The sequence below is a fragment of the Zonotrichia leucophrys genome, chromosome 21 (genome assembly GCF_028769735.1).
Source record: "Zonotrichia leucophrys gambelii isolate GWCS_2022_RI chromosome 21, RI_Zleu_2.0, whole genome shotgun sequence".
Lineage (NCBI taxonomy): Eukaryota > Metazoa > Chordata > Aves > Passeriformes > Passerellidae > Zonotrichia > Zonotrichia leucophrys.
The window spans coordinates 4648935-4662167 of record NC_088190.1 but is presented as its reverse complement, the minus strand read 5'-3'; the positions used below and the strand labels follow the sequence as shown (position 1 = coordinate 4662167).

The following is a 13233-nucleotide window of genomic DNA, read 5'->3' as shown; positions in this document are numbered from 1 at the left end:
TCAGAAGGCAGCAGTGTGAATTGCAGTGAGTCTGTGTGAGCTCCACTGGCACTTCAGGTCTGCACAGACCAATCTCTTCACCTGCAGCTGTGAACAGCAGTTTTAAGAAGATTAAGAACAACTTGAAGGAGAATTCATGCACAGTAATGGCTAAAATACTACAACAAAAATATCTTGGGTTCCTTAATTTGAAATTTTTACAGTTCTCATTTTAATTTGTACTAAAGTGATGTGTAGTTTAACACTCTTTTCTTCTGTTTTCATTTAAAGGATTGCCACTTATCTTCAGACAAGATAATGCAAAAACAGATGCAGCTGGTCAGTTTGAGGAGCATGAGCTTGCTAGAAGCCTCAGCCCACTGCTCTTCTGCTATGCTGATAAAGAACAGCCAAACTTGTAAGTAACAAGGGCAATCAGGAGGAGTTGACAAAGATGAAAGTGTTAAGATGACCTGTGAAATGATTGGTTTTTATACTGTGTTGAGCATACTGGGGTCTTAGACATTTCCTACTGAAAGCTCCTTGGTTGGCCAATTCTGTTGTGTCTCAATTTATTCCAAATTTTAATTTTTATTTCAAACATAAAAGACATACAAATGCTGTCATGATTAATCACTCTGGAAATTGCCAAGCTTTTTACAGGACATGGCCATTGACTCCTTGTTGAAAGGGTTTATGGCAAAATGCAGAATGAGCCACTCAGTAAGAGATTTATCATGGCTTCAAATGCTTCTGCATCCAGCCACAGATGTTCTTTTTCCATCTGGGCATGTGTTTGATCACCAGCATTGTGTTGTTACCTGATCCTTCATTTAAATGACCAAACCTTTGTGTTTTCTTCTCGCCCTCAGTTGTACAATGCGGGTTGGAAAGGGAATCCATCCTGATGGCATGCCTGGCTGGTGCCAGGGCTTCTCCCTGGATGGTGGCAGTGGTGTCAGAGCCCTCAAGGTGATCCAGCATGGGAACAGGCCAGGCCTCATCTACAACATTGGTAGGTGGTGATGGGAACACTGGAAAGCCCTGTGGAGCTCTTGGTGAGATGCAATGGCAGTGACACAAGAAACAGAACAATTGCAGCAGGGAAATGTATCTTCTGAAAGGCTTTTGAGGGTCCAGAGAAAATCATTAAACTAAATATAGTGTTCTAAGTATTTTTATATTTATATATTTTTATATCTTACCAGCTTTCAGTTATTTTTAATTTTACATTTAATCATTGTGTGTTAATAACTATGTTGTCAAACTGTTCTGTCTGCTTCTGTGTTTTTATTGCCTCTCTATGTTAATTCTAAATCCCATGACATTACTCTGATTATTTTGAGTGTAATTGTTCAGCCATGTGCTGCTTCTCTGGGGTTTGCCTGGTGGTGCCTGCATAGGCTGATGTGCAGGAGTGCAGCTTCTGGATTCCTTGTGCTCCTGGTGCACATAAAGTACAAGCAGGTTTTAGTTTTGAATTAAATGAGAGTCTAGAAGTTACTCTGCAGTGATTGTCAAGGAATTTTTTATATGTTTGAAAGTGAAATAATTACGTGATTGGGAATTGGTTTTGGGTTTTTTATCTTCATTTGTCTTCAGTATCTAAGTTGTACTTGAGAAATAGAGGGTAACAGATGGCATAAGATTACATTAACTTTTTAAAATAAAATGATGTTCTAATGCAATGCAGTTGTATGGCACAAAGGCTTCATTTCAGCAGCACAAGAAAGAACTGATGTTCTCTGAAACATACTGTGGGACTGTCTTTTCTTTTGTAAATAATAGCTATATTTTCACCTTGTTTTTATGACCAGGTATTGATGTTAAAAAAGGCAGAGGCCGTTACATTGACACCTGCATGGTCACCTTTGCTCCCCGGTACCTGTTGGACAATAAATCAAGCTACAAACTGGCCTTTGTCCAGCGGGAGTTTGCCAGAGGGCAGGTAAGAAACTTCCTGGTGGTGACTTTGTAGTCCAGTACTGCCCTGGTTTAGGGCAAATTTGGGTGAGAACCTCCAAAGGGGTTCCTCTAGAAAGCAGATTCAGTGGCTCATCCCTCAGCCAGTTTGGGAAAATATTTCCTTGGAGAAAAGTGGAAAAAACCAGTTTATTTAATAGGCAAAGCATTCACCAGCACAAAAATTAACAATACTAACCAATAAAACCTCTTGCTGCTCCAAAAGAGATGACAAACTCAGAAAGCCCCTCCATGGGCTGTAGCTCAGCTCACTCAGTCTCTTATCAGCCCCTCCAGTGCTGGAAATGCCACAGCCTAAGCCCAGCCTGGTGGGCTCTAGGTGGGAGCTGCCAGTGCTCAGTCCAGAGCAGGTTTAAACAGCTCCAAAGAAAAAGAAAAACCACAATCCAGGGAACTTCTCTGCCTCAGCTAGCTATAAAAACTAACTAAAAGCAAAGGAGAGCTCTGTCCTGCTGCCTGTCCATGCACAGACAACCAGGAGGAGGAACGTGGAAGAGTGAGTGCAGTGTCTGAAAACACACTCTGTGCTCCTTCTTCCCCCCTCTTTGCTCTCAGAACCAGTCTTTTAGGGTGCAAAACTCATTTCTGGGCTAAGCAGACAAATGGGGATGCAAACATCATAAAGTCACCCCAGGACTGTATTTAGTGACAGCATCTGTCCACCAACAAGAGCAGACATTGTTCTTCTAAGTATTGTTGGCTGGTTATGAGGATCTTTCTCATTATTCCAATAGCAGCATCCACCTGACAGAAGAATGGCTGTGTTTGTATTTTAGAGGATTTAGTATTTTAGAAGAAATATTGAATAGTTGTATTTACCAGAGCACAGGAGTACTGTGAAATTTCTTGCTTTATTTTATGAAGCATTGAATGGTTCAAAACAACTGTTGCTTTGAGATGTCATCTATAAATCAACACAGGCCAATGGCAGCAAAGTGATGGATATCCACCCATCTAAGAGAACTGATCATAAGACACAAGCTAAAACAGTGACAAGGCTGAGATAAATGTTTGTGTTCAGATGAACATCTCAAGGTCAGAGTGCCTAGGAATATCAATGAGAAATTTCAGCTAACACGCTAAGAATATTAATCTAGAAATATGTAATAGGAAACTAAAGAAGATGTTGAATTTCAATGACATCTTTTTTGATTGTCTAAGAAAATATTTATAGTATACTAATCACAGAGTTGATTGGAATTTGTTCTGGATTCTTCAGTGCTGGGATTATTTACTAATTATTTCCCAATTTCTTTTCCTAGGGAGCATCCAACCCTGATGGCTACATCTCCACCCTCCCTGGTTCCAGTGTTGTGTTCCACTGGCCACGGAATGATTATGATCAGCTGTTGTGTGTGAGGCTGATGGAAGTCCCAAACTGCATTTGGTCTGGGGGCTTTGAGGTCAACAAGAACAATTCGTTCCACATTAATATGAGGTAGCTGTGACCTGGCAATCCTCTGCAGCTGCTGTGTTTTGATAGAAGCAGCTGTTTAACACTGCAGATAACGCAGATCAGAAGCTGACATGTCTTGTACTGTGATCTTCTTCAGGGACACCCTGGGAAAATGTTACTTTTTAAGAGTAGAAATCACCCTTCAGGGAGCCACGTACCGCGTTGCGTTCAGCGACACCGACCAGCTGCCGCCGCCTTTCCGCATCGACAATTTCTCCAAGGTAAAACAACCAAACCCCATTTGTACCAAAAAAGTAATTCTTCTATATGTGTTACGAGTGGGAGATGACTAACTTGTGTAATGAAATAAAATGAAAGTATCTGTATTTGTCTGTAGTAATTGCGATTTTCTGAAGTTGTAGTAAAAATTGGTAGTAACAGCTACATCATCTTTTTCAAATAATAGTGGTAACATTGTGGCTTGCATGAATGCTTTGTCTTACAAGGAAGAGAAGCATTATCAATGAGAGGGATGGTATTTAATCTGTTCTAATCTTGTAATTTAGATTAGCAGGGTTTGAGATTTTGCTGACATTTTGCAGACATTTCACACAGTTAAAAGCAAAGATGATATTTATCATCCCTTTATGACTCTCTTTACTTGAGACCTGAATGGAAGAATATGCATATTGAAATTATTGAGGGAGGAAAAAAGAAGTGATCTGAACATGTTTCAGTCATCAGCTCCTGGTGAATGAGCAAATGATAGCAAAAAGTCAGTGTGATCAACAATTCCTGTATGAGCAAACTCCTCTTTGCTGACTGTTGCAGGTCCCAGTTGTGTTTAAGCAGCACGGGGTGGTGGAGCCCAGGCTGTCCACTGATGTGAAGCCCATGACCTCCCTGGATTATGCCTGGGATGAGCCCATCCTGCCTCCCTACATCACCCTGACAGTGAAGGGAGCAGGCTCCTCAGAAGTTATGTGCTGCATGAATGACTTCCAAGACAGCAAACTGCTTTACTATGAAAACTTCATCTATATTGCTGCTACATATACTTTCTCAGGGTAATTCTTGATATCTTTGATGGAAATACTTTTAATGTTCACATTAAGCTTTAGTTAATAATACCAAATTATTATTCTCTTTATGGTTACCATTCAAAAGTTTTTCACATGGAGTTAAACTTTTGTCTGCCTTGTAGCTAGCAGAAGAAATGCCAAATTCAGAGGCTATTTGGCTGTTAGTAATTTGTGTGTTTTACCTCATTTGGACATAGTGCCTTTGCTTTAGAGGTGCAGATTGACAGTTACTCTGTCACACAGTGAGAAGGATTTTTAGCACCTGGCATCTGCTGTGACCCCACTCTGTAGTCTTGGAAGAGTTGGGATGTTTGGGGTGCCCCTCTGGGGACTTAATGCTTTTTGGTGTATGAAGGACACTTTACCTCTTTACCACAAGTCACACCTATTTACAACATGCGTGTGAGGGTTAGGCTTGCACTGGTTTATATGCTACTGAAAACAGCTCTGGGAGGTTGATACAGGGCTTTGTTGCTTTTCTCAAAATGAGATAGGAAACTGTCTTTTAATTCATCTGTTTTGCCTGTGAAGTTCCTAGTTCCAGTGAGAAATCAAAGCCCCTTTTAAGAATATACTCAGGTTACCAGCTTGCCATAGTAATTCCTAACAGGAGGTGAAAAACCCCCAGTATAAATGTTAGTGTGATGGACTGTATTGGAAGTGTAAACTTCCAGCTGAATTTTGATGCAACTCTAATTTGTGCTACAGAAGAAGCTGCTGAGCAAACATGATGCTGTTTTCTTGCTTCCAGGTCACAGGAGCCAAGTGTAAGACCAGTTACTTCAAATAAGGATGCTGCAAATGCAGAGCTTGTCCTCGATGTTTCTCCAAAGACTCAACGAGTTTTGCTGAAAAAGAAGGTACCAGGACAAATTTGATTTTTTTTTTTAATAATACTGTTGCTATGTGCTGAAGTAAAATCAAATGCTGAGAGTAGGACAACATTAAAAAAAAAAAAGTTCTAACTTTTAAAGGGTAGAGAAAGACTCCAAACGGATAGGTTATTTTGGATTGTGGTGATGCTTCTGTATAAAACTTTGATAGGGGTAAAGGTGACAGGGAACTGGAATGAAGTGGCAAGGAAGGTTGTAAATGCCTCCTAGACAGCAGAATATGGTAGTTGTGTGTTGGATATTCTCATGAAGTTATAAGGTAGGACATGCTTCCTTTTTGGGAGCATTGTAAGTGAAGTCATCTATTTCTGGAGCTCTTAAGAAACAGAAACTGTGTTTAAATATTGCTGAGATTAAACAGCTTTTAAATGCTGCTCTTCATCTAGCTGCTGTTGTGTATTCATTGAATATCAGGGTTCAATCAGGAGCTTTTATCCAATCTAGTTCCTAATTCTAATTCAGGGCTCTGAAGTTAAATATATACAAGTCATTCCAAGAATTATAATTCAAAGCCTCTGATAGCAAAACAGAACAAAAATATTTGCTCTGTACTGTATTTAAATGTTGAATTTTTCTGTAACAGGAGCCAGGAAAGCGATCCCAGCTCTGGAGGATGACAGACTCAGGAATGCTTTGCCATGAAGGTTCTTCAGTTCCTCACAACCCCCACAAACCTTCCCCTCGCTCTGAGGACTCCAGTATGATTTTGGATATTGCAGGCCTAGCAGCTGTCACCAATAACAGGTATTGAAATGCATACATACATTGGGCACAGTTCATACATTGAAATACATACATTGGATACAGGCCATACATTGAATACAGGCCATACATTGAATGCAGTTCATACATTGAAATACATACATTGAATACAGTTCATACATTGAATGCAGTTCATACATTGAACACAGTCCATACATTGAAATACATACATTGAACACAGTTCATACATTGAAATACATACTTTGAAATACATGCATTGAACACAGTTCATACTTTGAAATACATACATTGAATACAAATCATACATTGAAATACATGCATTGAACACAGTTCATACATTGAAATACGTACATTGAGCACAGTTCATACATTGAAATACATACACTGAATACAGTTCAAACATTGAAATACATTTACTGAATACAGTTCCTCGGGAAACTGATGAGGGTTTCTAGCAATGTCTGAAAACATGCTTAATCTGATAGTCTCTGAATACAGAAAGAATTGTTCTGAAGGAGTATGAAAGAGCTGGATTTTGTCTGGTTTTATTAGAAAGTCTCACAGTCACCTGTGTGACTTGGAAATACTTGTAAAAGCATGGCTGATGCCTTTTCAGCAGGTGACTCTTGACAGAGCACTTCAGAAGAGAGATTAGGCAAATTAACTGGGGCAGAATAAATGTTCAGCATTAGCACAAGTGCAGAGTAAAGGCTCTGAGGTGCATCCTGTGAGCTCTGAGGCCTCCCCTGCAGGTACGAGCCGCTGATGCTGAGGCGGCCGGACCGGCGGCGCAGCACCACCCAGACGTGGAGCTTCCAGGATGGGAAGCTGACCTGTGGCATCCCTGGCCTTGTTGTCCAGGTCAGTACTGATCATGTGTCAAACCTGTTTTGGTTGTTGCTGATGTAGATCACAGTCATTTGGGCTTAGTATTGAAGGGAATTAAAATATTTGAGACAAGTTCAGAATACAGAGCGAAACAAACTTGTGCAAGCACCCTGTGTTTTAAGTTTATATTTGAATGTTCTTATTAATTTCAAATTATTAAAGATCTTGCACTATTAATTAGAAATTAGAAAAGTATTTTAATTAGTACCATGATATTGCATTGATCACTTACTGCAGTGTAGTAAGTTGCTACTTGAAACAACCAAAAAAAGCTCTGTATTGCTGTCTTTAGACAGCACTAAGTCAGGATTGACTCAGTAAGGATTTACATTCTCATGTACAGGTCCAGAGTTCATCTTTTAAAAGCTTCCTATCATTTTGGAAGGCTTTTCAGGAAGGATTTTCCAATGTCCCTTGATGATGTGATAGCTTCAGTTTTAAAAGTGCAGTGGGAATACTTAATTCCCACTTAATTATCTATTACCTGCCTAATTATCAATTACTTAATTATTGATCTTGGCTGCTCCTTTTATCTGCCAACTAATTAAACACGAGTGAGTAGAAACTTTAGTAATATCAAGTAAAATGGTGCTGGACTGCTCTTCTTTTAGTTCTGAAGAATAAGGAGAGGAAAGTAAAATACCATTTTAAATTATATATGTAAATAGTTATCTGAAATGTTTACCTGTTGCTTAATTACTTAATTTTCTTTCCTTCCTTTTTTTTCTTTCTCCAGGCAAAGGGTGGAATGCAGGGTCTTCATGATGGAGCTGAAGTTGTTCTAGGTCCTGAAAACTCACTTGAACTTTTGGGGCCAGTTCCACCTGAACAGCAGTTCACAAACCAGAAGATGAGGCCTGGCTCAGGAGTGCTGGCTGTGAGAGTCATCCCAGATGGGCCAACCAGAGTTCTGCAGGTGACACTCCTTCATTACCTAGAATCTAGTTACAGTCTTTGCTTATACTGGAAATACTCTTTATAAGTATTACATCTTTAAATCCTTATGAAAAGCTGCCTTTATAATGACATGAAGGGGATGGGAATATCATAAACCAGAAGTAGTTAGTACAAAAGTTTCCTTGTCCTTAATTTTTAAAAAGGATAATTTGCTAAGATAGGGCAGTGTAGCTGCTATTTATATATATGAAAGGGATCATGTAGTAATTTATTTATCATTATATTTATATATGAGAGGGATCACTGCAGTAATTTACTTGTTTTCAGATAACTGATAACTGTAACCAACGTAGAAGTGATCGTTCATTCAGTGAAGGAGAACAACTTCCAGTTTCTGACCAAGATCTGCGCAAGTTGAAAAATCCAGATACAGAGCAGGAATTGGAAGTAAGATCTGACAAACAGTACTTGTCTTTTTTATTTTAATTTTCCTTTCTAGATTTCAGAAGGGGGATGATGGTCAATAATCTTTCCTTGTGTTATGAACTTTAGATTTTCCTGCTACAGCTTCTTGTTCTTAGAATTTGGGTTAATATGTCTTAACCCTCCTGAGTCTAAGACTGATTGTTAAAGAGCTGCTCAGTCTCTCTGGAGGTGATCCCAAAAAATAATTTCTTTGCAGAAATGTGTATGTGATATCATAGGTTTTTTCAGTGCTGCTCTGTTAGTGGTGGGTTTTTCCCCCTTCTTTTCTCAGGTGCTTGTGAAACTGGAAGGTGGAATAGGATTGTCTTTGGTCAACAAAGTCCCTGAAGAGCTCGTGTTTGCAAGCCTCACCAACATTAATGTCCACTACACTCAGCTGTCAACTGGTCAGGTGCTAGAGCTCAGTGTGCAAGATATACAGGTATTTGTCATTTTGAAATAAATTCATTTATTCATGGGTTTTCAGTTTTTTTGACTCATAATAGGTTTGAAAAATGTTTAGAGCAATGACTGAGATTTTCATTCCTAAATATCACTGGAGTTTCAATGCCATTTTCTGTCCATTATGTAGGTGGACAACCAACTTCTTGGCACCACACAGCCTTTTATGCTCTTTCTGACACCCAGGAGGATTGAGAATGGGCCCCTGGACCCTGCTCCTGCTGTGCAAGTCAATGCCATGAAATTTCCCAGTAAAAATGCACTGACTGATATATACAAGGTAAACCACAATGTTTTGTTTGTGTAACATAGGTATTACTTTGCTTTAATGACCTTTCCTGTTCTTAATTTTTACTTGCAATCTGAATTCGGTGCTTTGTGAAATACACTTTGTTGAATCAATTCTGAAGCTTAAAGGACACAGTGTCCACCTTCTCATGTTCACACTGTTTAAAGCTATAGTAGAGTGATGAACAGGGTAATAAATATGTTTAAAAATGTGACAAATCAGTCCAGACCCCTGTCTGTCCATGTCTGACCTTACTTTTTAAAGCAGTTATTCTCTCCTGAGAACTGTAGCACAGTGAACCAGAATATCTATGTTTTGCTCTTCAAGAGTTGAATACAAGGTTATAAATTCTTGCTTCATAAACCTGGTTCTGTGCACTGCAGTCATTTGGGAACATTGGTTGCAAATTTATCCACCAACTGTGGATAAATATACTGTGATGGCAAAACTGAGTTGGTTGTCAAGACTTACTTTCTCACTTGGAATCTTCACCCATGTCTTTTGACTCTGTTCTGAAAAGCAGCTGATTTTAGTGCTGGAAATGCAGCTAAGATTTTGAAGTGTTAGGATTAGGTAATTAAGCACAAGGCCTTCCAGAAAATTGAAATAATCATCACTAGTTGAAATAATCATCACTAGTAGATGACTTGAAGCAAAGAAAGCTACCAAAGACATTTTGAAGGTGAGAATCTTGCTACAAATCCATAAAAGTGAAAATATTCCATTGAAATAGAGTCCTTTTTATTGGTTTACATGGATTATGTATCTGGTGTTAATGCTGTAAACTGAGACTTGTTTATCTCTGTAGCATCTGATGATCACTGCCCGAAAATTCACAGTTCAAATTGAGGAGAAGCTGCTTCTGAAGCTGTTGAGTTTCTTTGGCTACGGCCAGTCGGAATCAGGTGTGGTATAACATTGCACAGCCCAGATTTACAATGTACAATATCATGATCTTTGTGTGTAAAGTAGAAAACAGCAGCACACTCTTGGCTGTGAGGAACCTCCCACTCTTGAGCAGAGCTGGAAATGCCTCAGTGGCCCCTGTGAAGCTGCTCATGGTGTTGTGCCTGTGGCAGAGCTCAGGTGATGGCCCAAGCCCAGCCTGTCTCTGTGTCTGCATTCATCTGAACTGGGATAAAAGAAATTGTGTTGTTAATTTAGCAAGCCACTTTGTTTAGTGACTTGTTTAGTTTGTTTGTTTAACCCAGGGCTAGAAGATCTGTGTTAATTTGTTCCTTGGGCAGTTCCTCTTGCTTCACTGCAAGAAAATTTTGTCTGACCTTTGTTGTGGCATCCATACCCCTGGTTTTAATTGTAATGTAAATTTTCTTTCATTCACTGAGGCAAGACAGACCTTTTCAATCTTCTGATCTCATAGGTGCTACTCTAATCCTCCTATTTTAGTGTTTATCTGTGCTTTGGAAACTTTCTGAAATGTTTCTTTTGGAGTGGCAGTTGAAAAAGTCACTTCTATTATGCAGTAGCCTGTGTACTGTTACATAATCACTGTCACAGGAAAAGAACTATTTTTGGCATGATTCCAAATGGGGCCAAGCCTACAAATGATGCTCCAGAGTTCTGTCTTGCTAATCCACAGCATCCTCTGAATTGTCTCTGGAAAAATGACACAATTGCATTTCACAGAGGACTTTCAGACTTAACTCAAAATTCGTACTTCTTCTTCATCTGGAGAGATTTTTGCTCTTAGCCTTTTAACTAATCTCTCCTTTGTTCTGATTTACCCTGTTCTTTTGCTCTTTTTTCCTTACTGTACATTTTTTTGTAGTTTGTCTGCTGATGTTATCCTAGATTCAAACAAAAATAAATTTCTTATTTTTAGTCAGCATGTTTTATTGTCCATAAGTCAGAGTTCATAAGGCTTGGTCATCTTTCATCTTTGCCCTGCTTCCTCACACCACCCAGGTGCTCTTACAAATAACATGAACCTATTAATGTCAACCAAATTTGAGGCACTTTCCATGTAAATTGATTTATTGGATGTCTTCCACGTAGGCATGTTGGATATTTTGTAGTGAATATTTGAAAGCTTGCTTTGTACATTATATTCCTGGTTAACTGTGTAAGGAATTACAGAGAGGGGAAAACAGATTGTAAGAGCACGACTGCACAGTAGGAACATTGCATAATCATGTGTTATCTCCTTGTTTCTCTGTGCTGATAAAGAGAAATTAGAAGTGAGATTAAAAGCTCAAATAACAGGTTTTAGAGATGCAGAGAGATCTGACAAAAATTCTTGAGCCTCAGAGGTCAACTTGGTGTCACAAGGCATGAGTAATTTTGCTGGCTCCACCAGCAGTCACACATACTTTTTATTTGTGCAGAGGATTGTTAACTCTTACCACAGTGTGCATTCCTAACCCCATATTTATTTATCTTTAACTGGTTCTGATTCCTGTGTTTTGTCTGGATGCAGAGGTTGAAAATTACGATGAAAACCTCCATGAGAAGGTTGTTGAACAAGGCGGAGCACAAAAACGATACTACTTTGAAAATCTGAAAATCAGTGTGCCTCAAATCAAGTTGAGTGTCTTCACTTCCAACAAGCTCCCTTTGGACCTCAAGGTACACCAGTGCATTCCCAGTGTGGATTCCAAGGGGAACAGATGCTTTAACTTAACACTCTCAGTTTCCATTTACTCTTGCATTATCCAAGTTAAAAATAATAAAAGTTCCAGCAACTTCTGACATTGAATTTGCATAATTTCCAGTCTCTTCTGTAATAGTCCTTCATTTTTGTAATTTCAGTTGAAGCACAGCCACAGACCTAATGACTCACTGCTTTACAAAGGACCTTAGTTACAATGATGGAAGTGTAAAAGCTTAAAGGGAATTTACTGTCTTAAAAGAGTTATTCAACTTCTTATACAAATACAGGACAACTCTGAGTGTTTTCATCCAAAAAATGTTGTTTCATTGGAATTGAAGAATTTGCATGAGGACTGTGCAATATAGTTGAAAATTCAAGTGAACTGAGATTGAGTATGAACTTAAAATCAGTGGGAAGTCTGGTCTTTTTCATGTGGTCATAAATCTGGCACAGCTGGGGAGTGAACCAGGGATTCCAGATTATGGCCAGAACATAATCTCACCCAGTGTTCCCAAATTTTGTGTTAGGACCTTCCTGGACACAATCAAGTGGCAGCAGTCAGTTGCCACTTCAAAAATGATTAATTTAACATTCAGTTCTCTCTGAGCTAATAAACTACTTCCCTCCAAGGTGGAAGAGTTAAAACCAACCACCCAAACCATAAAAAACCCTCCTCATTGTGGAGGAACTGAGCTGCTGCCTTTAAAAAAGCCAAAACTGAGACACCAACTGAGCTTTTCTGTCCTTGATGTTAAGGACATCATGATGAGTAAACTTCTAAAGAAATTTAGTGTTGTGTAATGAATGTCTGTCATGGAGTCTTACCCAGATGATCCAGAAAATCACCAGTCCTACATTGTTGTATTCTTTTTACTGAATCCTTGTGCCAAGGACAATTCAACAGCTAGTTGGGGTATTCCTTGGCTGAGATATTCCTAGCTAGAATATTCCTTGGCTGTGATGTTCCTAGCTAGAATATTCCTTGGCTGTGATGTTCCTAGCTAGAATATTCCTTAGCTGTGATGTTCCTAGCTAGAATATTCCTTGGCTGAGATGTTCCTAGCTAGAATATTCCTTGGCTGTGATATTCCTAGCTAGAATATTCCTTGCCTATGATGTTCCTAGCTAGAATATTCCTTGGCTGTGATATTCCTAGCTAGAATATTCCTTAGCTGGATATTCCTAGCTAGATATTCCTTGCTATGAGTTCCTAGCTAGAATATTCCTTGGCTGTGATGTTCCTAGCTAGAATATTCCTTAGCTGTGATATTCCTAGCTAGAATATTCCTTGGCTGAGATGTTCCTAGCTAGAATATTCCTTGGCTGTGATGTTCCTAGCTAGAATATTCCTTGGCTGAGATGTTCCTAGCTAGAATATTCCTTGGCTGTGATATTCCTAGCTAGAATATTCCTTGCCTATGATGTTCCTAGCTAGAATATTCCTTAGCTGTGATATTCCTAGCTAGAATATTCCTTGGCTGTGATGTTCCTAGCTAGAATATTCCTTGGCTGTGATGTTCCTAGCTAGAATATTCCTTGGCTGTGATGTTCCTTACTGCTCAGTA

General features: G+C 39.1%; 1 protein-coding gene across 4 annotated transcripts in view; it reads left to right on the top strand.

Annotated features, from left to right (window-relative positions):
• The window catches only part of VPS13D (vacuolar protein sorting 13 homolog D), a 104527-nt gene that overhangs the window by 52521 nt on the left and 38773 nt on the right, over positions 1-13233 (top strand). For all 4 annotated transcript variants that reach the window (XM_064730928.1, XM_064730926.1, XM_064730927.1 and 1 more), the window contains 15 exons: positions 271-397; positions 852-994; positions 1797-1927; positions 3225-3400; positions 3516-3639; positions 4190-4425; positions 5192-5300; positions 5917-6077; positions 6809-6917; positions 7681-7860; positions 8169-8288; positions 8599-8748; positions 8899-9048; positions 9866-9962; positions 11495-11643. In XM_064730928.1, coding sequence (XP_064586998.1) covers positions 271-397; positions 852-994; positions 1797-1927; positions 3225-3400; positions 3516-3639; positions 4190-4425; positions 5192-5300; positions 5917-6077; positions 6809-6917; positions 7681-7860; positions 8169-8288; positions 8599-8748; positions 8899-9048; positions 9866-9962; positions 11495-11643 — 2162 coding nt within the window. The remainder of the gene's footprint in view (positions 1-270; positions 398-851; positions 995-1796; positions 1928-3224; positions 3401-3515; positions 3640-4189; positions 4426-5191; positions 5301-5916; positions 6078-6808; positions 6918-7680; positions 7861-8168; positions 8289-8598; positions 8749-8898; positions 9049-9865; positions 9963-11494; positions 11644-13233) is intronic.